Below are 23,315 nucleotides of genomic sequence, written 5' to 3'. Positions count from 1 at the left end.
TTGTATTGGCCCTTTGTGCAAAGGAAGAATCCCTTTGTCTCTGAATAATTTTTTTTTTTTTTGGTGCTGTTCGGTTACTTTTTAATAACAATAAGAAGTTACTAAAACTTTGCAGGTACCTTATTTTTGTGGAAAATACTCCAAAATTGGTTACTTTACTGATTGGAGCTCTCTTGACTAGCTACCTACTGCCATTTTGAAATCTTCTGTTCCCTTATGTAAGGGTATTGGTTTCTCTGGGAGATATGGTATGTTGTATCTAATTTGTGTTCACGCTGCAGCTGTCAAGATTTATTTTCCTTCTGCTGGGGAGATGTTGGCAATATATGATACACGCTTCAGAGCTTTTCTGCCTGGGACTGCTTGGGAGCTAACTGGGGGAAAAGGAGCTAGCAAATAAGGATTTTGAATATAACTTTTGGAAAGCTAAAAGAAGAGCTTCAGGTAATGTTAACTGAAATACAGTAGATGTGAGTTGCCAAAGTATTTTAATTGCCTATGTTTTCAAAGTTTATTCTTTTAATCTGAATTACTTTGCATCCTTTATTTTAAAGAGTGTAAGTTAGTAACCGAACTGTTCTGCATTATGTTTTTAGTTACTTGTAGTATTACTGAATTACTATTTTAAAGTCAGACAGGTTGTTGTGTAGTTCAGTGTACCTCATAGGGTATTTTTAGCAGGAAAAAATGTTTAGGGGGAATATGTAAAGGTTTTTCCCTTCAGAGTGATTTTATAGTGCAACATTGTCTCTTCTTCACAATGCAAAGGAAGTGATTATTCCATAAGCCACTATCTTTATCTTCTAATCAGAAGAAAATTTTCTTTTTTGCACTTCTGAGGTAGATGACAAGCCGATGAATGTATTTAACATTTACTGCTTCATATCCAGTAGTTTATAATGCTACTTGGTATTCTGAAGATAGATACAAAGATTTTACATTCCATTGAATCTATCTTTTCTGTTCCCCACGTAATAGTGTTACTATTGGTAAGTTCATAGAAAGACATAAATACAGTAGCATTATTTTTATTTTATATGTATTATGATAATGTGTAGAAGCCCACTAAGCTATTTTTCATCCTCAAATACCCATTCTTCATCTTCATAGCGCTGTGCTGGCACTATGGTGATAAGGTTAAACCTGTATGTGTAGGACAAAGTCAAAGAGAGTAGATTCCCTCTGTAACAAGTCAGGATTGTTCTGTACTATGCGGTTTTCATCCTTGGGTCTTGAGAGATAATTCTGTCTAAGGCTTTGCACTGTGAGGCATTTTTTTGTGGTATTCAGCCTATGTTTTTATTTTTATTGCTTTTTTTCCTTCTCTATCCATTGCCTTATTTAATTGCATTCCCCTTGGGTGTTTAGATATCTATAAACTATTAAGTGTATGCTGCCTATAACCATTCTTGCAGAAATCATTCAAATTTCTGAATAAGAGTGTAAGAATATTATTATCAGAGCACTGATAATTTTTGTTATTCTGCAACCTCAGTGTTTTTCTGGTTGTAAAATGTCAAGAACTTGAGACCACTGATTATCTACCTACTTTTCTACAGAGAAGTGAAAATTGCACTGTTCTTTTTTGCTATGATATTGCACTGCAAGTTATTGTATAAATTTTGTGCTCTATCATTCTTTCTGCATTACTTTTTTCTACTGAATATGCATGTTCTGAGTCTATTTATACAGACACATGCACCTTCTGTGTTCTACGTGATGTCTGTAATTCGTACTTCCTACTGAATCTGATGTGCAAATTTTACTAATAGGTTGTTTCCTTCCTTTTTGAGGAACATTTCCACACAGAGATGCCATTAAGGGAACACAGGCAACATTTCAGGAAAATGGAAGTTGTTTTACTGCATCAGAAGCAGTAGACTAGCTTCATGAAGTATTAAAGAATACTAGTTACTTTGGTCCAGAAGTTACTAGGCAACAGACTTTTCAGTTGTTAGGAAAGTTTCTCAAGAATCACGTAAATAAGGATGTAAAAGGAAGACGAGGATCAGAAAATTTAGAAGATAATGGTGACCTATGCAGGTTTCCTTTACCTCAGCCTTTCCAAGCTAATTAATTCAAATAGTATTAGAGCCTTTTGGTGTAAGTTTTCTTCTCTGGACATTTGTTGGTACCTTCCCTTTCAATCAGTTATAAATCTACCAACCTTCATTTGAATTAGTTCTACTTTCAGAATTTCAAAATGTCATAAAATAGTTTTAAACAGTTATTAAAAGGTTTTTTTTTTTTAATCATTTTTTTTCCTCTTGGGGAGTAGAATAGTTAAACTGGCTTGAGATTTTCTTATGCAGTTTGAGGCTTAGGGCTCTGAATACTGAGTGATTTTTGTGTGTCTCTAGGTCTCTCATTATTTATTAGTAATATGAATAAATTATAGCATAATGAATGTAAAAATTACTTTTTAATTTTTTTTGGTGAATTATTATGTGAGGAAAAATAGAAATAAAGTCATTTTGATCATTTTACCAGGTAGGCAGGCTTGTGCTTCTCTCCAGTGTTCTGTGGCACAGTATGGATTTGACGTCATCACAACATAATCGTCTGCATAAAGAACTGATAAGGAAACTAGAAGGCCAAGAAGGTAAAGAGTTTATTACCCACCATATTTTTTGTTACACTTCAGAAAATTATTAAATAGAAGGAACAAAGGTGCCTTACTGACCATGAGCTGTCTCCTCATTTTTCCTGAGGAATTGTGTTTATGGCATTTATACAGAAAATGCAATAGATAGCGCTGTTGTAGTATTCTAGCTACGTAGCAAATTTCTGCTATGCCAGCATACTTTGGTCCCAGCAGTTTCCTACCAGTCTTTGGCATCTTGCCTCCGGCTATTTGCCCATGACTGGTTCCAAGGAATGAAGCTGTGACTATGATCAAGCTATTCAGAAGAGTTTTCTGTGTGGGGTGTCAGCTGGACAAAAATCAGTTATTACAAGCTCGGTTTCTGTCTAGACAAACCTCAAACCTAATTCTCAAATACTGTCATCAACAACTGTTAGCAGCTTTTTCTCTTAAGTGAGTCCGTCTCGGCTGCCCATCTTTCAAGATGCATCAGGAGTAATCTCAGTTTTTAGGGGCAACCAAGTTTTAGGGCAAGTTATGTGTATTGTTCTGAGGTGGGCTTTAGTTATGTTCTACAGCTAAATATGAAGGAAGTTTTCCACGCTTTTTTTTTTTTTTTATTATTTCATATTTTTTTGTTTAAAATCTGAGCTGATTCGTGGTCCATTTTGGCCCCTGGCTTTTGAGGTTCTGCATTTTGAGAGAGCTCTGGACTGGTTTTACATCACCACTTGCTTAGCAATGCAAGGTGGCCCTGAGTGCCTTTGACAGAGATGGTATAGACTGCTTGCTCTCCCTCTTTCAGCTGCGTGCTCTTGGCCTGTGGGTGACTTATATTTGCTCTTTGGTCTCAAATATTAAGGAAGAGATCTACATTTTCTGACAGTGTGGAATCCTTAGAAAAGGATTTTTTTCCCCCCACTGGAGAAGATAAGAGTTTTGAGGATGACTGCAATAATTACAGTAGTTATTTGCTCACTGAAACTTTATTTACCTTTTTTTTTTTTTTGAGTGACGTATGTATTCTATGCAGTAGCACATCTAAACATACGTAGCAGAATTTTTCTTGGAAAAACATCTTTTCTTTTGAATAGTAACTGTTAAATAATGGATAGAATTGAACTGAATAGAATGAAATAGAACATTGTGTATTAAGAGATTTCCATGTTCCCTGATTCTTAAAGTATCTGTAAAACGGGATGAGGGTAGGGGTGGGGATTAAGTTTAAAAAAAAAGAAAACATTGATATTTTTGATTTGTAACCAAAAAGGAAAGTAAATTTTATAGTAGTAGTATGTAATCAGAGGCCTGAGATTATAATGTAAATAAAGACAAAAATCATGCTTCTAAAGAAAAAAATGTGGAGAATCTTCCTTATTTGGAATCATTGTAATGTTGGTCTTGGGGAGGTAAACTTACATGTAATATATATACTGTGCATAAGCCCCCTGTATTTAGGAATTGTAAGTGTCTAGCGTTGTAAGTTTTGAAATAATTTCGCTTCAAAAAGTTTGATAATAGTGGAAGAGAGTTGAATGACTGAGATACAATTTAAAAAATTACTCTAAAATACTAGTTTTCTCAGAACAGCTACTTCACGTACAAAAAAATTTAAAAGCAATATGTATCACACCTGATAAAGTTGGGGGAGGAGAGAGAAAAACAAGTTCTTCCAGAAAATTTCAGTTGTATTTTGGAGGATGTTTTGTTTGCTTTTTCGCGAGTCTTCGTATTTTTCACAGTAGGAGTCCTACAAAAATTAAGTACACACAATTGATGACCATCTCTGGAAAGCTGATATTGCACAAGAAGACGGCTGATAGGGATTGGTATAGATTGCAGTTCCACAAAGCACTATTTAAATGCCTTAATCTGAAGATTTTAATTAATGCCATTCCCTTTCCTATCATGTAATTCTGACTTGAACGAAGAGCTGAAGTTGATTCTGTGCTATAAATGAGACATGATTGTGAGGAGAAGAAATATCCAGAAGTAGAAATATTAAAGATAAAACTACTAACAGCTGAAATATTAATTATTTATGTATTCTATTGTACACAAGAGGACTGAGTTAAAGTTGTGCAGGCATTTCTATGCTTCTGCAGGCTTATCTTTCTAATATTGATGCTTTCTTCATGCAGGATTTGGGGCACGGAAGAGTCCGCCTGTAAATTCTTAAGCTTTGGAATTAGGAATAAATTGAATTCTAGGATATTACATCAATGTATGCTAAATTAGTCAGCAGGGCAGCATTTTTTTAGATCAGCTGTAGTTGCAAGCAGGTTGAAGGAGGTGATCCTTCCCCTCTACTCAGCACTGAAAGGCCATATCTGGAGATCTGTGTCCAGTTCTGGGCTCTCCAGTACAAAAGAGAGATGGACTTACTGGAGAGACTCCAGTGAAAGGCCACAAAGATGATGAAGGGGATGGAGCATCTCTCATATGAGGAGAGGCGGAGAGAGCTGGGGCTGTACAGCCTGGAGAAGGCTCTGGGCAGGGGGGTGGATCTTACCAATGTTTATAAATATCTGATGGGAGTGAAGAAGACAAGCCAGACTCTTTCCAGTGGTGCCTAGTGACAGGACAAGAGGCAATGAGTACAAATTTAAACATAGGAAATTCCATCTGAACATAATAAAACACTTTTTTACTGTGAGGGTGGCGGAACAGTTGAATAGGTTGTCCAGACAGACTGTGGAGGCCCCTGTCCTTGGAGATACTCAAAACTTGGCTGGTTACAGCCCTGAGCAAACCTGTTCTAGCTGACCCTACTTGAGTAGGGGAGTTGGACTAGAGGATCTCTGGAGGTCACAGAATCACAACTATTTTATGATTCTGTAAAATATATGCCACTTTGCTATCAATGCGGTTACTCTGTTAGCTATAGCAGGTTGTTCCTTTCTGTGTCTCACAACACCAGTTTAAGAGGGTGAGGCGATATAAATGAAAAATGGGATTCATCTGACACCAGGCTTTGGGCTATTAAATTCCATGCCAAGTTCTGGAGGGAAGGGCATTGAACCTTCTGCACAGACTTACCTGGTCTACCCCCTTTGCCTGCACCTCCCTTATTTTTACCCTTTTCCCTCTACCCTGTTCCCCATTTCATTAAATTTACCTATCCAGTCTCAATCTCTGTTTCTCAGGATTCTTATTCCAGCTCAGTTTCTCAGCAAGTTCTGCTCACTGTGTTCATTTTCCTTCTCAGCCATCTTCTGTTTTATCAATCTAGAACTTCTTAGTTCCCAATTTATAGGTAGCTCCTCACTCAGTCTGGTCTTTCCTGATGTCTTTATCCTGTCAGTTCTCCATCAGGCCTGCATCAGTAGATGTCGCTTCTCTTTCCTCTCATAACTTCTCTTGATCACTCATTTTTGCTCTCTTTGGCTAAACTTTTCTGAGCTCAGACTCTACCACTCCCTTCTTCGTTTCTTAGGATACTGAATTTCTTTGCCTTATTTGGATTCGCCTCAGAATAATTTTATCTCTGAGACAAGAGGAGGAGAGCATGTTTGCAAAATGTACTTGTCCTTGGCACTTCAATGTCTCACTTCACTTGGCCAGGACCCAGTTTTTAATCCATAAATATCTGAGAAAATGCTGACCTGGTAACCTTCACATATCATACAGCATTTTATAAGGGACACGCTTCTCCTCCTGCTTGACAGATGTCCTCGTTGATGGCAGTTACTCCCATAATTTCAAGTCTCTGGGTGAAGTCCAGAAAGATGCCTTAAATGGGACAGAGTTGGAACTGAGGCAAGTGAGAAGCAGCCTATCCCTGACTTAGAAGATAAGATAAGCAGCTGGGAAGACAGAGTGAGTTACTGTCTTGTTCTCATTTCCTGGGTTACTTCTAAAGACTTGTATTATTTCCCCCCCGTTCCCACTGACCCTTTTCTATTGACCTCAAAGACTGTATGATATAAAATATAAAAAACATCCTGAGACCAGAAACTAGAGACCAAGATTACTTCTTTCCAACCGAGTGCCCAGTTCATAGTTGGGCTTTTCCTTGCTCGCTGGCTTTTCTTGATTTCTTTATGGCCCACCTGTAATGATGGTGGAAGAGAGGAGCTACACTTGATTACGTGATTCTGTAGGGTGGCTAGAACCACCCCTAAGATGTGAGAGTTGTGAATTTGAATCACTCTGAGTAAGGCCTAGAACCCAATTTCTCCATTTTCTGAATGAATGCTTAAAATGCTGAACCATTCTCTAAACAGTGGACTTTGCTATTAACAGTGCTGGTAAAAAAGGAATCTCTTTATTCTGTGCATAAATAACTGTTTTGCTATATCTTCCTACCACCCTTCTTTCCTCTTTTCCTGTCTCTTAGCCTTGAATTATGTTTCTATCTTTAAGAAAGAAATCTATTGCATTAATTCTTGTCTCAAAAGCATTAAATAATAAAAACCTCTTAAAAGCAGTATGTTTGCCTTAGTTACCTACATTTTTGTCTTCACTACAGGATTCACCTGAAACACTGGAACTCAAATTCTATTCTTATGTGACAAGCTGTTTTCAAATGGAAAAAGACTAAAAGAGCTAACGTGGAATAGGACTTGTGTACAACCCACTGTGTGATTGACTAGAACTAAATTACACCTTCACAGCAAATCAGAATACTCTTAAAAATACCTGCTCTCTGAATTCATACGTTGGCTATCTTATAGTAACTCATCTCCAAGTTCTTTTATTTGAAAGTGGCAGCATTCAGAATAGTGTAGCTGTGGTACTTAAAACTAGCATTTCACTGCTCCTTTTCTCTCCTCGCAACAAGTAAACCCACTTTTGCTGAAGGCATTACTAAACTTGAAAGAATATTTCTTGTGTATGGATAGAACAGAAGTTGGAGGCAATGCTCCAGTAATCATAGCATGGATTAATTTTATAGGGAAGTCTGTAGTATGTTCCTCCCTTTCAGCCATGTGTCTATCTTTTCTGTTTTAACATCTTTCCCCTTTCCTCTTGCCTTTGGTTTCTCCACTGCAGTGGATGCATTTCAACAATAAATGAAATATTTCTCAACTGCCACAAGAAAAAGTGGCATGTTCTCATGGACTGATGTTGTTAGATTACTTTCTGATTCTTTCCTCAAAGAAAAGTTTTAGAAGTACAAAATTATTGATAGGGGAAAATTGGTAGGCATTTTTGGAGTTCCTCCTGTTCTGTTTGCCATGGTACCTAGAGTGTCCTGGTATATGATTATAAGCAAGTAGGAACCTTCAAGTGTGCAAAGTCACCTTGACCACGCAAGGTAAGAGGGGTGGAAGTTTAGACTAAACATGGCTTACAGTGTCTAAGTTATGCATCCAGATGCTTCCTATCCGTCAAAAAATTAGTTATCAGCCTTTTAGACTTTAGACCATCGAACTTAAAAATGCAGCCTGCTTTTGTAGTCAAAAGAGAAGTTATTTACTTTTCTTTAACAATAAAATTGCTGCTGATCCTAGACCTGCAGCTGTTTTCCACAACAGAAAAATATGATTAAGTAGGGAAGTACTTGCCGCATTTGGATTGATTGCGCTCCTGAGATAGTCTGAGTACAATGCTTTTATTTTCAGGCTTCTAATGGTTTTGTATGACCAGTGATTTGGATGGGGCTGGGAAGAGAATGATGTGAATTTCAAATTGAAAATGCACCTTTAAAACCTGGATAAACCAATATGTTGTTCACTGTGAGCATATCCTCGCTCCTGTTCTTATGTACTCATACTCAAATTGCTAAGTGCAATTTGTCTCTTGGCTGAGATGTGCTGTCCATGGGTGCCACAGTTCTATCTTTCTGCGTTTCAAAGTATGAAGTTTCAAGCATTATATTACACTGACGTAGTATCTCAGATTAATCGATGTAATATACCTTGCCATTGCCATCACTTCATCAGGTTTAGCTTGGAATGAATGTACTAGAATCTTACATGATCATTTCTCCCTTTGTAGGTAAGAATGAAACCAGTGGAAATTAACCATTTAGTTTAGGTAAGTGAGTTTTCTGGAACAGCACTTTGCTTTATGTTCTTAGAAAAGTGTAGGTTACCTCTGACTTCTGGAAAGTCAAGGGCATGGCTAAAGTTCCCTCCTATCCCCTTCCTTTAAGGGTCCTTAGGCTGTGATAAGGACAAATGGGTGGAGAGAAATGAAGACACTAAACTGATGCTCCCCAAGATGTGGGGAATATTCTGTGATTCAGTATTACATATATTTCCATGGAATTATCTGTAATACTTTCAGAACCGGGGCTCTGATCCCGAGACAGTAGTAGCTCAGTATAAATGATGAGGCTTCGGGGTCCCTTAGCATTCAGGTCTAATGCAGAATTGAGTAGAATTCCTCTAAGCCTTTGGAAACACTCAGATGGATTCACAGGACTACCTTTTGAGGATTACTTATCAATGCAGCAATGTAAACTCTTCTCTGGTCATCTCCTACAGTTACAGAGCTAGCTGCAGATCTGTTCCTGTACTGATCTTCTCTGCAGCTTTCGTCTTGGAGTTGGGCCTCACGATGTCCTGCTGGAATTGAATTTGCTGAATTTCTTACTAATGACTTATTTTGTGGGTGAATGTCCCCAGACTTAACCCACAGGTCCAATGCTATTTATCTCTTGTGAGCTTTAATTTTGGGAAACTGTAACCAGAACAGTGATTGTAATGATGAAATAGACAATATTTTGGGTCAAGACAGCTATTTGCCACAACAGATAGAAACTAAGATAAAGAGAGGAGAAGAAATATTATAAAGGAACACGGCATTTGTTTGTTTTTAATTTATAGACTTACAACCTTCTTTTGGCAGCTGACCAGCTCTCCCAAAATAAATTCACTTCTGGAAAGAGAAAGTCTCTATTTATAGCTCATCCTTTGACTTTTCTGTTTACAGGATTTTAGCCCTTTTTGAAAAAAGTGGGTTCTGTCACCTGTGTGAAGATCAGAAGTACAATCTTCACAGATGACATCACCAAATGAAAACAATTTTAACAGCGACTGAGACGCCTGTACTTCAAGTCATTGCTTCTTGCCTACTTTTCACACTTCCTTATTAAACCTAATCACCTGCTGCAGAACACCCACATGTCAGTCACATTGTCAGCCCATTTGGAACAGGAAGTTAGGAGAAAGGTGAAATTATTGATTGAATATTTCGATCTATTATTGACAGTAAGTAATACAATTGCATTAACTAGATGAAAGAACTACTGTGTTTAAAAAATGTAGGAGAATGTTTTTCAAACAAAATGTTGAAAATTACTTGTATTCTTGCTCCTCTCCTTCTTCCCAAACAAGTATTTCCACACTAGGGCCTCTGTATTTGTGAAATGGAAAGTTTGAAGAGATCCACTTCAAACTTACCTGAAAGGATTTTTTTAATCACTGAAAAACACGTTCAAGGTAAGGCTTACTCTGTTTAAGTCATCCACCAGTAACTGTGCTTTTTGAAAGAAGCAGTCTGAGCAAGAACTATGAGCTGCCCTGAAATTTGGAGTTCTGTGGGATTCCTTAATAGCAACAAATATAAATGGTGGATGACGCTGCCAAGCTTCTATAGAGAGGCCATGCTTGCAACCCCAGTAGAGGTTGGTGTTGGAAAAGAAACTAACCTTGCATATTTGGGCACTGCTGAAAAGAGAATTTCTATGAATTGTGCAACCCAAAGAATTACAGATGAGGTGATACAAATAACTATCTTTTTTATTATTTTTGAAATTTATTTTTGAAGTTTAAGTAGTTGCAGACTAAATATGTAAATTATGTCTTGAATTTTTATTTTGGATGACTCCAGTTTTGTGTGTCCAAACTGGAGAGTTCTGAAGAGGCCTATTGACAGTGAGTTATTAGTACTTTATCTCATGTATTATTCAAATCAGTACGTCAGTGCAGGTAGTCCTCCTTGTTCATCAAACTCACAAAGATAGTTGCTGAGAAGTCTTAGAGGAACCAAGTAGATCTTCACAACTGTAGGTACATGGTGGTTACCATATTTTTAAGTACAGGCTTAAATGGTAAATTTGAAGCCTAAACTCTACAGGTGAGAGAGTATACTGCTTCTGAAGGGAGAATGTGTTGCTGTAGGGCTGAACTTTGTCAGGTCAAGTTCATGCTGAAGGTTTGAATTTCATTACTTTTGCCAGTTGGAAAAGATCCATCAGAGTAGGATAGAAGTAGAAGACAGTTGGATCTTATTTCCTTTGCGTGCACTCTTATCAGCTTGGGCTGTGACACGATTTGACCTTAAAAAAATAAGTAGGATCAGGTCAGCGCTTGGAACAGAGTACTCTATGATTTTTTTCCTGTAAACTGTTTTGGTGAATTATTGGGTGAGATTATGGCTTCTGAATTAATGCTGTCCTGATCCATTAGCAAAGTAGTCAAAGGATGTTTTGTTACTGTATGTGCTGATTATGAATGAGACTCAAAATGGAGATATTGATGGCTAGTATTGATGGCTTTATAGCTTCCATGTGGAAGGGTCATTTAACTTCCTTTTGTGGTCACATTCTAATTAGATATTTAAACAAAGCTATCAATTTTTTTGGAAACTTAATTCATACTCCTTGTCTTTATTGCTTTTCCTGCATTTTATGTGCTGTTTAACAGTGTACATCTTTCTTCCCTCTTTACTCCATTAAGAGCTCATTAATGTAGGGAGTATCATTCATTATAGAGTAAGAGAGATTTAACATATGCTAATAACTGATGGAAGATACCCAACTGAATTTTAGGGTTGCTGCTTCCTGACTGAGCTATATACTACCAAAGTGGGTGTTATGTGACAATTAGCGTAAACAGAACAGCTGATCATGTAGCGTATTTCTAAACACTTAGTATTTCTACTGGTTCCAGGAAAAGTATACAAACCAACTCAATATAAGGGCTGTTCTCATGATTTCCTTCTTTGTTAAAGATGCTCTAATTAGCAGCTTGTTACTTTCTGACTTGGTCCGTCTCCTGTTATTTTCCTTCTCCCTTGCCTTCTCCACCTGAAGGACTTCTCCAACTCCATCTCAGCAGAACTCTGCTGAGTGCTTTTTCTTCAGATTTTGTGCTAATATAAAACATTTAATTTGACATTAAAATGTAAGAGCAAAATCCTCTAGTTCCCTATACAAGATTCTACAGCTTGCCACATATTTTTATAACTAACCTGCCACTAACTTAAGAACTCCAGTCTTCCACATGATTTAGTATGTCTCTTTGGAAAACAGTGTTCACGTTTTAGTTGTAATAATTATGATTGCTGTGCTTTTGAGAATGATGTCTATGCTGTTTTCATAATGATGTGGTTGATATAGTGCAAGATTACGTGTCAGCGGTATATGACTTTCTCGATGTTAGCTGAGAACCAAGAGAGTTCAAAGAACATGCTCCAAAGACATTAGACTCTCATGGTAAAAGATGAAAGCGATACCTGAAATACTTCAAAGAACACTGTAGGACATTAGCCTATTAGTCAGAAAGTCTTAAGAAACTTACCTAAATTCAAATGCTATTTCGAGAAGGATTTGGACATATATAGATGGAAACTTCTGTGTGAACACAAATTCAAGGCCAGAGGAACACGATCTGTTTCTCTAGTGGAAAATTATTTCAGTTTCTGTATGTTAACTGAATAGGCTCAAACCATTGCACGTTAATCTAAATAAGTTTCTTCACCTGAAGCTCCGGTGATTTCTATGTGCACCTGCTTACACCAAGAGGTAAATAGACTGAAGAAGGTAATTATATGTGCATACCACTTCCATGCCTCTCCAAATCACAGCAGAAAAAGAATTATGGAGAACTTACCTGATTAGACTTAGGAAAATGATTAAGGGAGGAACCAGTTCTAGTTCTCTAAAGTTTTGCAAATTTAGTACAGGTGCTTGAGTAGTATCACTGGAAATGGCCCAAATGCACTCCCATTCTTACAAGAATTAAGATCCAAGTCAGTCGTCTTCTTCCTTTGTCCGCCCCTATTCCACTGATGACTCAGCTGTTGCTATCTTAAAATATCATTAAAATTGTTAAAATCCAGTCACTGAGTCATAATTTCAAGAGGTTATCTTCCTGAACAGGAGAATAGGGACTGTAACACACAGATAAATACCTCCAGGAGAATAACTTTCTATCAGATTTAAAAATCTGCTATCAAGAAACTTGAGTTTTACTTGAAATAGCAGAACTTTCACAACATTTGCAGGTATTAAAAGAGACTTCATCTCAGTTGGATTTTGTTTGTTCTGATAACGATTGTCTTGTTGCATGAAATATTTCCTGCTAGTTTGTTATTTTCTGTTCTGACTGCTCTGAATGCAGTTAACGAAAAATAACTTCTTTCCCAGAAAGAGTTTAGCTATTCTGAATGATATGAAGCAGAAAATAGAAGAGCGTCTTTTGAGGTACGTAGGGAGACTTACAAAATCTACACTCATCGTTTTGTCAGCACTCTTCAGAATCATTAGCTTCTTCATGTTGATGTAATTTCTCATCATGGTTTTGAAGGGGACATCATGGGACATCATGCTATGTGATGTCCCTGATGAAACAAATGCTCTTAATTCTACAGAATATTAGGATCTTCTTAAGGGGAAGAAAGAGAAAAAAAGAACTGTTTTGAAAGGTTCTCCACATAACCCGCCTGTGGGATCACCAAGTGGATAAGATAGCTAGTGGATAAGCACTCACAAAAGATGGTTAGTTGTTCCAGAGATTTAAATGATGTTATTAATCAGTAGATTTGGCATTCTTCTTTCGGGGCTGTGGACAGTTTAGCCAGAGTGGGGAGAAGTGTTCTTTATGGCCTACAAAATCTTAGTGCAGGTACTATGCAATTGTTGAGTTGAAATACAATTGCTAATATAGGTGGGAAAAGTATATTGAACACTAGAAAGGTAGCTGTAATACTTCTAAACTTGCAAAGGCATTTTGCCAGAAGCTTTATAAATTGGGGCTTTTAATGACAGTTAGACCAGAAGCAGATGACAGAAGGAGAATCAGAGCAGAACGGAAGAAGAATCTGGAAAAATGGTTGTAATTGAAGGTAATAAAAGAATGAGCTTTTTACTTGCACAGCTAGTACTGATCATAGAACAAGATCAGACTGCTCTAAGCAATCAGAAAATATTAACAGCTGGCTAGCTCTAGTATGCCTAGAAACAGGATAACAAATTAAATACACTTTGGTTATTTGTAATAAGGCATCTTCATATCAATTATTTGATAATAAAAAATGAATTTTGCCTTAGAGCAGCATTTCTCTGGCATTTAACTCATGTTTGCACAGAGTTTTCTGCTTAGAGGCACAATATGTGCTTTTCCCAACTTAACATTAGAGCGTTGCAGAAGATGTGGTGGGCTGGCCACATACTGGTATTTCCTAATATGTTAAAATATCATAGTTTCTGTATTAAGACTCTTTTCTTTCCTTTCCATTAACTTTATAAAATTATGCTACTTATATATTTCTTTACAGTAATATATGCGTTACATTATTTTTAATTTTACTGTGTCCCATGGCTAGCATTTGGGATTTTTTTGAACTTCCAGATCAATCTTTGAATCAATAGAGCTAAGACTGAGCATAAACATTTTTGATTTTTCTTCCCTGTGTTTGTTGTCATTCTCTAATTTTGTCTGATGCTCTGAGTGAGTTGAATTACAAGCTTCAAGCACTGGCTGATGAGCCTGAGCATATTTCTGATCTTTTTTGGTTTGTTGTCATTCTTTCTTTGTTCACCTCTGCTTTTGTTCTGTGCCCTTCTATAACTGGAGAGGGACTTTTTCAATAGGTTATGACATAGAAGTGCTGAAGCATATGGCAGAGAGAATGACAACAATTGAGGCTATGATATCCTGTGGCTACAGTAATTCCAGGGGGAAGAAAATGTGCAGAATCTTCAGTAGTACCAACAGTCACCATCCAATTACGTTGTGGTTTATGTGAATTTGCTAAAGGATGGTAGTCCAATGTTTCTATGCTGATGAGAGAACATTTGCTTTCATTTATAGGCACTGGGGGCTGCAGTTTCTATGTTATGTAATATGCAGACCTTAATATCTGTGATTTGAATGGTAATTACAGACTTGAAATAGAAACTCTTATTCGGAAAAGGTGGTAGCCCAGTTCTCTAAATCTCTAGTATGCTTTCTAGGGGATGTAGCTTGTAAACATGTTTTGTTTTAGCTAATTTGCCAAGAGCTTGTAGTTGGCTGTGAAAGCAAATTTCCTATAAAAACTTAGAATGAATCTAAAATTTGCTAAGAAAATGCTCTAGAGAGATTCACTTATCTATTTCATCACAACATTGTGGTGCAGCTTTATGTGATGATGGCAACACTGAAACTGACTTTGTATTCAGCTAAAAATAAATGAATCTTCGAATCTTCTACTTTAGAAAAATGATCTTGAATTATGTTAACCGTCATAAATATCCTTCACATAGCAACAAGGAAGGTATTCAGGATATCAAGCCAACTGGAAAGAATCCCTTTTGCAAGGCTCTGTTGGGGAGGATGGATAAGCTTTTCTAACAACAGTAGCGCTTTCTGTCCTGTCTGTCATAATTTGCATTGCTAGGGTCTGTTTCACAAGTTTTGTGTCTGATTTATAAATGAGATTGCAATTCCTTTGTTTACCATCAAAAAGAAACATAATGTGAGGAAAGTGAACAAAAAGAAGATATAGGAAAAAATTCCAAGAGCATAAGACCATGAGAATGAATAGTATGGCAGCTGCTCTCAAACTGAAAGAGAGCTTAAAAATTTTCCTTTGAGTTGCTGGAATGGAAAGCAAGATATGGTAACATGCCACTTGTTTTCTTTACTTTTTCTGAACTTGGCTTCTTCAGCAAAGCAGGAAAGAAATTACTTTAATGTAGTCATAAACTGAAAACTTAAATTAGAATTCAGGAGACTTCCCATATATCACGGTAACCATTAATGGTAAAATGCATTTTCATTCACAGACATAATTCAAATTCTTGCTTCCATACCAGCTTTCTAGTACAAATTGGTAGTTTCATTATCAGCCCACTCAGCTTTTATGTTTTTGTAAGTTGTTTGACCTTTTATGCTTTCAATTCCAGGGAAAAAAGAAGATGAACTGATAGTTGCAGAAATCATGAAACGGCGTTTTTTTCCTGCTGCTATAACTCACAAGACCTGGGAAGGCTTTCACTTTGCTGGACATGAGATAAGAATTACAGAAGCCACTGACTCTTACGGGGCAGTAGTATGGCCATCGGTACAATATTTATGCAATATTATTATTTTTTAGTTTCTGAGTCTTCTAGCGCCTTTTAATTTATTTTGCACGGTAAATATATTTTTTTGGATGTTGTAAAGACCAAAGATAACATACTACGATTTCTCTGTTTGCACTCTACAAACCGCAAATCTGTATTTAGCCTGGTTTCCTGTGGGTTTCTAGTTCTCAAAGCTTAGATATTATCTCTTGTTTATTCCCCTATTCTCCTCTTCTGCTGCAAATAACTTTTGATCTTATTATCCAATTGCAAACAAATTTTAAAGGAAAGATGGCAGTCTCAAGATGATTACGTTTCTGTACATTTTATAAATACAGATGTCTGTATAACAAGCAGATCCAGATTGTGGAAATAGCTGTGATGTGATCTCACCGGCTATTACCCCAGAGAGAATCTACTGAGCCTACTCATGTGAGAAACACATTCACCATGTAAATACTCAGTTATGGAGAAAGGTTCAGCTGGAGCTTTCAATTCCTTAAACAGCAAGCAATCTGTGTGGTACAGAACCCTTGTAATCCGGAAATATCACTCATGGCTCTGGATATATGAACAATTAACATGCATCATAGGAAGAGCTTTTTTCAAGGTTTTGAGTCTGTACCGTGATGCAGCTAATTGAGTGTTAAGTCAGTTTCTTAAGAGAGTGAGTGATGTGGTCAGGGATGTGCCATGATGCACCATTGACGCTTATGGCATTTGGAGAACACCACTGAAATGGAGTGATCCCCAGGAGCTCCTACAGGGAGAGGACCGTTTCTATTCCCGTAGTATTAGCTTCCCAGGGTTTTGCCAGTTAAGAAATATGGCCATCGCTAAACTGAGGAGAAGTAGCGTATTTCCCTGCTTTGAGCTCCAAACACTTTTCCTCCTCTTAGTTGACCTGGGCAAATCATTTAATCTATACCTCTTAGCAGGCTCAGTGCACTTCTTCAAGGAAAGGTTGGATGGTTGCCCGTTGTTCTCACAAAGTCATAGGCTGTACTGAAAAGCATAATTTCTCTGGAAGGATTTAGCCAGTTTTACTATGAAAAGAAGACAACCCCTCTGTATCTTTTTGTATTTTCCATGCGGCAGTATTCGAACCCGTCTGACAAACGTCAACCAGATTTGTCAAGAGGGCAGCAGCTGAAGGAAAATAAAGTTTCTGCATGTTTCATGGAAAGGAAACCAGCTTTCAAAGTTTCAGTGATTTAACTCATAGCACTTTCATCCTGCTAGCCAGTTTCTACAGCTGAATATGGCAAGACTCTGAGGGAAGAGCTTATAGGAATATATGGAACTAAAAGAAAATCTTAGTACAATGTGTTTAAAAAGTTAATCAACCACCAGATACAAATCTTTAGAAACCTGACCTTAATTAGTCCTGGTGCTCACAGAGCTACTTCTTTGATGTAGAAATATACCAAGTACTTCGTATACTTATATATCAAAGCTTTGTTGAGTAGGAGATATCTGTGAGTTCATGTAAAGGATCTTTCTCTTTCTACTCTGAGCTGAGAGGCAGAAAGCAAAAACTTTGAGTTTCTAATGTGTATTGGATCAGCATCCCTTCTGTTCCTTTCTCTCTATTTCTTTCTCAATCTGTTAAAAGTATAACTTTGCTATTCCAAACTGAGACACTGATAATTGTCTTTCTAAGTGGTCATCCATATTTCAAGATGATGTGGCAACCATCATATATATTTGTCAATGGAGACTATATAATTTTCTATGCAAACCGGCATTTGGGTTTTACTAAGTCTTGGAAATAGTATGGGGGGCAAGCTGGAAACCATCATTTCAAGAGGAATGGAAGTAGCAATTTCTATTTCAAAGTGAATTCAGACTATGCCAATCTGTGGACAGACATCTGGTCAATATTAAGACAGGACAGAAAAGCTTAAGAAGCTTCTTGATCACAGTTTATAAATGCATACATAAGGAGACAATTGTAGAGGACTCTTTGCTATAAAGGTTTGTAACGCTTCCCAAGGTAAGCATACAGAAACTGAAAATGAGCAAGCTGAAGTGAACATAAAGAGGTAAAACTGTGGGTCCCTTTTAAATCATTACGATAATTAACTGTTCTTATACATAATTAATTATTGAAAGAGATTAACATGGGTTGCAGCTGATTTTCTTGCACAAGCAGTTCTTACATAAAGATGTCTTTGTGAAGGACACATTTGAACTCAACCAGAAGTAAGTGCAGCTATATGCAGGAATTGCTGAGTGGAATTTTCTGGCTCATGTTACACAGAGTGACAGATTAGATAATTGCAGGGGTTCCTTCTGGTTGTAATGCTTTGCAAGTATATATTTAGGCATGTTATGGCATTTATTTTGTCAACCTACAGAGCTCAAAGATCATAGTGAGCTGTGATCCTTTCAGGACAGCGTTTGAATTAATATTGCTCATTTGAACAGATGGGGAATTAAAAAAAAAATTTTTTTTGCATGCTTATAAATGACAATGCTTATTTAGTTAGAGGTTTTATTTCATTTGTTTGTTCAGTATGTTCATGGGTTCCCTCCCCTACAGGCTCTTGTTCTGTGTTATTTTTTGGAAACTAATTCTGAACATTGCAATTTGGTTGACAAAAATGTGATTGAAATTGGAGCTGGAACTGGGTTGGTCTCCATAGTAGCCAGTCTACTTGGTGAGTACATATCGTTGCTCTTATGCTCTTAGAAACATGTATGAGATGAATACTGGATGACACAGGAAATGGCTCAGTTCCTCTAAAACGGAGTTACTTGAAAGCTGTTAAGAGAAAAGGTGAATTCTGACAGGCTTCTTTGGAAGCTGGTTCTGTTATTTTCTCTGAAAAATTATGAATGTATTGGTGAAATAAAGGAGGTTCCAGCAGATGAAACTGCTGTTAAGTGTTAAACAGGAGATTAAAATAAGAAACTAATGACCTGAAAAAATGTCAGTGGCAACTAGAAGAAGCCAGATTTAGGGAAAGCTTCTTATTCCATTGATCAATAGCTCTGGGGTGCCAAGTTGCTTCCTTTCCACATGTGTTCAGCGTTTTCTCTTGTAGTGCCTGTAGCAGGAAACTCAGGGATCAATTACTATCTGTTCTGTTTTCTCTCACGATAGCCTGTTCTTTCTCAAGAGTAATCCAAATCAGTAACTTCTGCATTTTAACACACTGTAGTCTGAGAAAGCTTTTTGCCGTGTGAAAAGGAAGGTGCCTGAAACAATGCTTAAATCTCATGCTGACTTTTTGGAGTCAGTATTCCTCGATCCCTAATCTCTCATAGTACTCTTAACCAATGTGCTAGCAGGGCAGTAAGCACTGGATATCTCCCTTGCCTCCCCCTGCTTCCTTTATATTGCAATATGTAGACTTCACTATCTTTAAATATGATTCTTGATCTGGGAATCAAATATAATTTTAAGCACAATGACTAAGAGCTACTGGGAGCTTTCAGTGTTCTGTTCCCCTCAGTGAGACCTACATGGTAAAATCAGTTCCCTGTGGGATGGCTTTTGGAAGTGAGCTTTTGCTCAAGTCTTGAAGTATATTCAAAGATTACATTTGTTTTCTCGCTGTCACAGGTGCACGTGTGACTGCCACTGATTTGCCAGAACTACTGGGAAACCTTCAGCACAATGTTCTCAAAAATACCAAGTTGAAATGCAAGCACCAGCCTTGTGCTAAGGAATTGTCTTGGGGAATTGATCTGGAAAAGAACTTTCCTAGCTCTTCATGTCACTTTGACTACATTATGGCTGCTGATGTGGTTTATCACCATCCCTTCCTGGATGAACTCCTCCTAACTTTTGATCACTTGTGCAAAAATGACACTATTATTCTCTGGGCTATGAAATTTAGATTGGATAGGGAGAACCAATTTGTGGGTAGATTTCAGACATTGTTTGACTTAGAAGTAATTTTCAATTTCCCCAGTTTGAACATAACCTTATATAAGGCAATGAGGAAAGGCAGGATGAAAGTCAGACACTCCAAACTGACTACCTGAAAAAGAGATCCATGAAGGTGACAGTTTCAGCAGTTCTGGAGCTTTTTAATAAGTTCCATGTTAGTAGCTGCTTAAACCAGCATGAACGGCATTTTTTAGAGACAGCTAAAACAAAACATCAGATTTCTAGTTTATCCCTGAAGAATTCCTGAATTCAATTTGCTGTTAGTTTTATACATAGCAATGTGTCTTTTATGTGCTAAACTGACAACATTAATAACTTTCACAAGTCTTACTATTATTGTTATGGGATGTGTAATGTGTATTCCATAGCTTTCAATTGCAACTTTTAACAGTGCCTGGTAAGATTAGCCTATCATTTGAAACTTAAAACTATGGTAAATGTTTCTATTTAAAAGTTGTGTTGTCAAATCTGATCTTTTCCCATTCCCGCAGTAGTGTGTAAATCCTTTCTTTAAATGGATATTCTAGGACACTAAACTAACTTCACAAAAATACTGGGAAGTATACTGTCATAATAAAGGGACAGAATATGTGAGATGTATCTCCATGATTTAATGATTGTGCTCTCTGCCCCTTCCACTGGTTTGGATTCAGGGGTTCAACTACAGGCAGCCACACCCGTAAGGCAACAGGGAGCCAACTGTCCTGTAGCTTGAACAAAGGTCTTGAATAAAAATAGTATAGCATATCACCAATTCCCCTTTCAAAGACCTTGATTTCTTGGAGGTCTGCCCTCCCGAAAATAGGCCATTATCTGGACCTCAGGGCACAACGATGTAATAATGCCAACAGGACAATAGCTAGCAAGATAAGCACTTTACGCTGCTGGCTGGTGGTAACCGGAGGTAGAAAAACAACCAGCGTGACTTGGTGTTGTTGTCATAGGCAGACTTATATTTTTTTGATGGACAAACAAAATATTTTTTCTCCTAGTCATCTGATGTTTCATTCTCCTATCTTTAGTAGTAAAATTAACGTGATTGAAGCCAGTTGGAGAACTTTTTCAGGGGAACATGAGTAAAATGATTCTTTAGAGACCTAAATTTTCTGATTCAATTTGTAATTATGTGTGTGAGAGTATTTCCAGACCTTTGTAGGCTAGAGAAACAAATGCAGCTCAAGTGCTAAAGTCCATGCAGAGCTTTACCACATCTGTTGTAGCAGGCGATTGCTCAAGTAATATGAGGGCTCTGTGGGCTGTCATTCTTAACCTCTTTTTTTTACTCCCCTCTAAATTTACTGCTCCAGGAATTTTCTATATATTGTCACATTTGAGCACTTTTTTTCTTCCTCCTCCACCTCCTCCTCCTGATGATAACTTCCAAAACATACTAGTGTTTGTAATTTTTGTTGCTTGTTCTTTATTTACTTCGCAGCCTGGAAAAAGTATGGGGCAGATTATGCTAAATGGGTGAAAGGATTGAAATGCACTTTGTATACCTACATTTGTAGGTAGCAATAACATCTTTTGTTAGATCAAACGGTATAGTTAGAAAACTAGACTATACCAGCTGGTACAAGATAATACCTCTCCTTACATATTTTATTCTGCTTATGTCCTGAGATTACTACAGCTCCAGAAAAACACAGCTCCAGCATGAGTACAATTTGCTTTCCCTGTCATGCTTTATGTAACAGAAATAGTTCAGAGTTTGAATAAACATTTGTGTCTCCATCATTTCTAGATTTCCTCTCCTGCTTCCTCTGAACTCCCTTGCAACCATCAAATCCCCTGCAATTGTCACTATAATCCTTGCATCTTAAAGGACATCTCTGCTTACAAATGCTTCACGGTAGACAGATTGACACTATAATTTAATGGGTAACAAATAAGAAGACTCTTCACACACCAAAATCCACCAATGAAAATATCTTGTGAACTCCAAAATGATTTGGGCAAAAGAAGAAAAGGAAGACTAGAGCAAAGTGGTAAAATGCAATTGCTTTTGAATAGCTGTTCTGCTGAATAGTTCTTCTGTTCGGGCTGCTGGCTGTTGACCTGCTGGGATCCTGCTGGTCAATACATACCTGTTTGTAGAGTAGATTCAGGACTGGGCCCTCAGGCCCAACAGCCTGTGTATATTGATGTTGATATTTCCTGTACTGTAACATCACTCCTCTTTCCCACAAGTCTGTCTAGCAACGCTGTATGAAATTTCCTGGGAAAGCACTAGTGACTGGCTGCTCTATTGTGTAGCGACCTTTTGTCCTCTGTTATGACTGGCAGCTTATTAGCCATGACCAATGGGAGTTTGGAGGTTGTATATGGCATATGTGTCTGAATTTATTTCTGTTCTTTGAGAATAGGTTTCTCAGAAGAATGTCAGGTATTACTGATTCCCAAAGTCAGCCATAATTTTAATAACCACTTATTTATTGTTTGTTCCAATATTTCAAAAAAGAATCAAGTTGTCGTTCAGTGCATTAGGTCACTAATACAAATGGTGTTTGCATCTAACTGATTTATATCAGCACTTTGGTCCAAATATCTTTTGAAATAACTGTAAAGCTGGTAGCATTTTGAAAGCTAGAGCAAAAAAAAAGTCTATTACATTTACTGGTGAAGGAGCGCTATCTATAAGAAATGATACAGAGGCTGCATAAGCTTATACAATTTTATAATATTTTATAAAACATTATGATAAAGATATTAATAGAAGATATAATTTGGGATGTACTGTATGAGTTCAGTTAATTCCTTGGATGTTCCAGTCTAACAAGCATTTAATGAGCAACAATCTATTTAAGCAGCTTGACGGTATTTGTTAGAATTTCTCTTCCACAAATTATATGCATGTGAAATGATAATGTTTTCAGGAAGTTTATTTTATATAGAGTGAATATAAAAACATAAAGTGATTTACTTTGCTGCTTATTATATAACATAATCTCCATCAAGGTCTTTTTAAAAATCATTGCTTTTTACTTTTCAACATTAAAGTAACAAATGTTTTCAGCACTGTGTTTTTTCCATATGAGCTTACTGAGTTTTTGGCTCTGCTTGATTGTATTGTGATGTTGCAGCTCTGACTCACTGGGTAGCATTTTCATTATAAAACCTACTCATTTGGGCTTTTGCCTCTCATAATAGCTGAAAGAAAAAGCTGCACTACTGAACATTTTGAAAAAAAAAAAGGCAGTATAAGCTATTTGTATAAATGCTGTTTTCAGTTAGCAGCAGTAGTATTGTAGAGGCCCAGCCTGAGAAATGTAACTGCCAAGAAATAGTCAAATAACTAACCGTGGCACAAATGGCAATAGATTGACAAACAGCCTATATTAGATATTGTACAATCACTAGTCAGTGTTAGTTGAACATAGAAGACCTTAACTGCCACGTGTGTCCTTCTTAAAGATGACTAGTATTAAAGATCCACTGAGTGTGCCAGTAGATGTAACATAATCACCTTATGAAATACTGCATATAGTACCCAAACAACAGGGGATCCTGAAAAGTGAATAAGTTCAGAAGACCCATATTCACCTAACACCCTTTGAACTTCAGCAACCTGAAAGATATGTATTTTTGTCCACTCAAAGCCACTGATA

General features: G+C 37.1%; 1 protein-coding gene across 8 annotated transcripts; it reads left to right on the top strand.

The window, feature by feature from the left end:
* The first annotated feature begins 211 nt into the window (after positions 1 to 211).
* On the top strand, positions 212 to 22,916 carry LOC104147432 (protein-lysine methyltransferase METTL21E). 8 transcript variants are annotated; one of them, XM_068927671.1, is made up of 7 exons: positions 2,518 to 2,602; positions 8,528 to 8,566; positions 9,467 to 9,744; positions 12,906 to 12,962; positions 15,648 to 15,805; positions 18,352 to 18,469; positions 19,378 to 22,916. In XM_068927671.1, the coding sequence occupies exons 5-7, from the start codon at positions 15,683 to 15,685 to the stop codon at positions 19,800 to 19,802; spliced, it is 666 nt and encodes a 221-aa protein (XP_068783772.1). In that variant the 5' UTR covers positions 2,518 to 2,602; positions 8,528 to 8,566; positions 9,467 to 9,744; positions 12,906 to 12,962; positions 15,648 to 15,682; the 3' UTR covers positions 19,803 to 22,916. The 8 variants fall into 8 exon arrangements, with proteins under 8 accessions (XP_068783752.1, XP_068783742.1, XP_068783772.1 ...); XM_068927691.1 differs by lacking the exon at positions 12,906 to 12,962 and having other exon boundaries at positions 9,467 to 9,705; XM_068927660.1 differs by lacking the exon at positions 12,906 to 12,962.
* The last annotated feature ends 399 nt before the right edge of the window (positions 22,917 to 23,315 follow it).

The sequence above is a fragment of the Struthio camelus genome, chromosome 1 (assembly GCF_040807025.1).
Source record: "Struthio camelus isolate bStrCam1 chromosome 1, bStrCam1.hap1, whole genome shotgun sequence".
In the NCBI taxonomy this organism is placed as follows: Eukaryota; Metazoa; Chordata; class Aves; order Struthioniformes; family Struthionidae; genus Struthio; species Struthio camelus.
Note: the sequence above shows the minus strand (reverse complement) of the source record. Positions and strands in the feature narration are given on the sequence as shown.

Excerpts from the sequence above, each read along its gene's own strand:
- LOC104147432 (XM_068927651.1), top strand. The coding sequence starts at position 2,533 with ATGGATTTGACGTCATCACAACATAATCGTCTGCATAAAGAACTGATA. Across the intron at positions 15,806-18,351 it reads GGGCAGTAGTATGGCCATCG|GCTCTTGTTCTGTGTTATTT; the intron begins GTACAATATTTA and ends CCTCCCCTACAG. Across the intron at positions 18,470-19,377 it reads CATAGTAGCCAGTCTACTTG|GTGCACGTGTGACTGCCACT; the intron begins GTGAGTACATAT and ends TCGCTGTCACAG.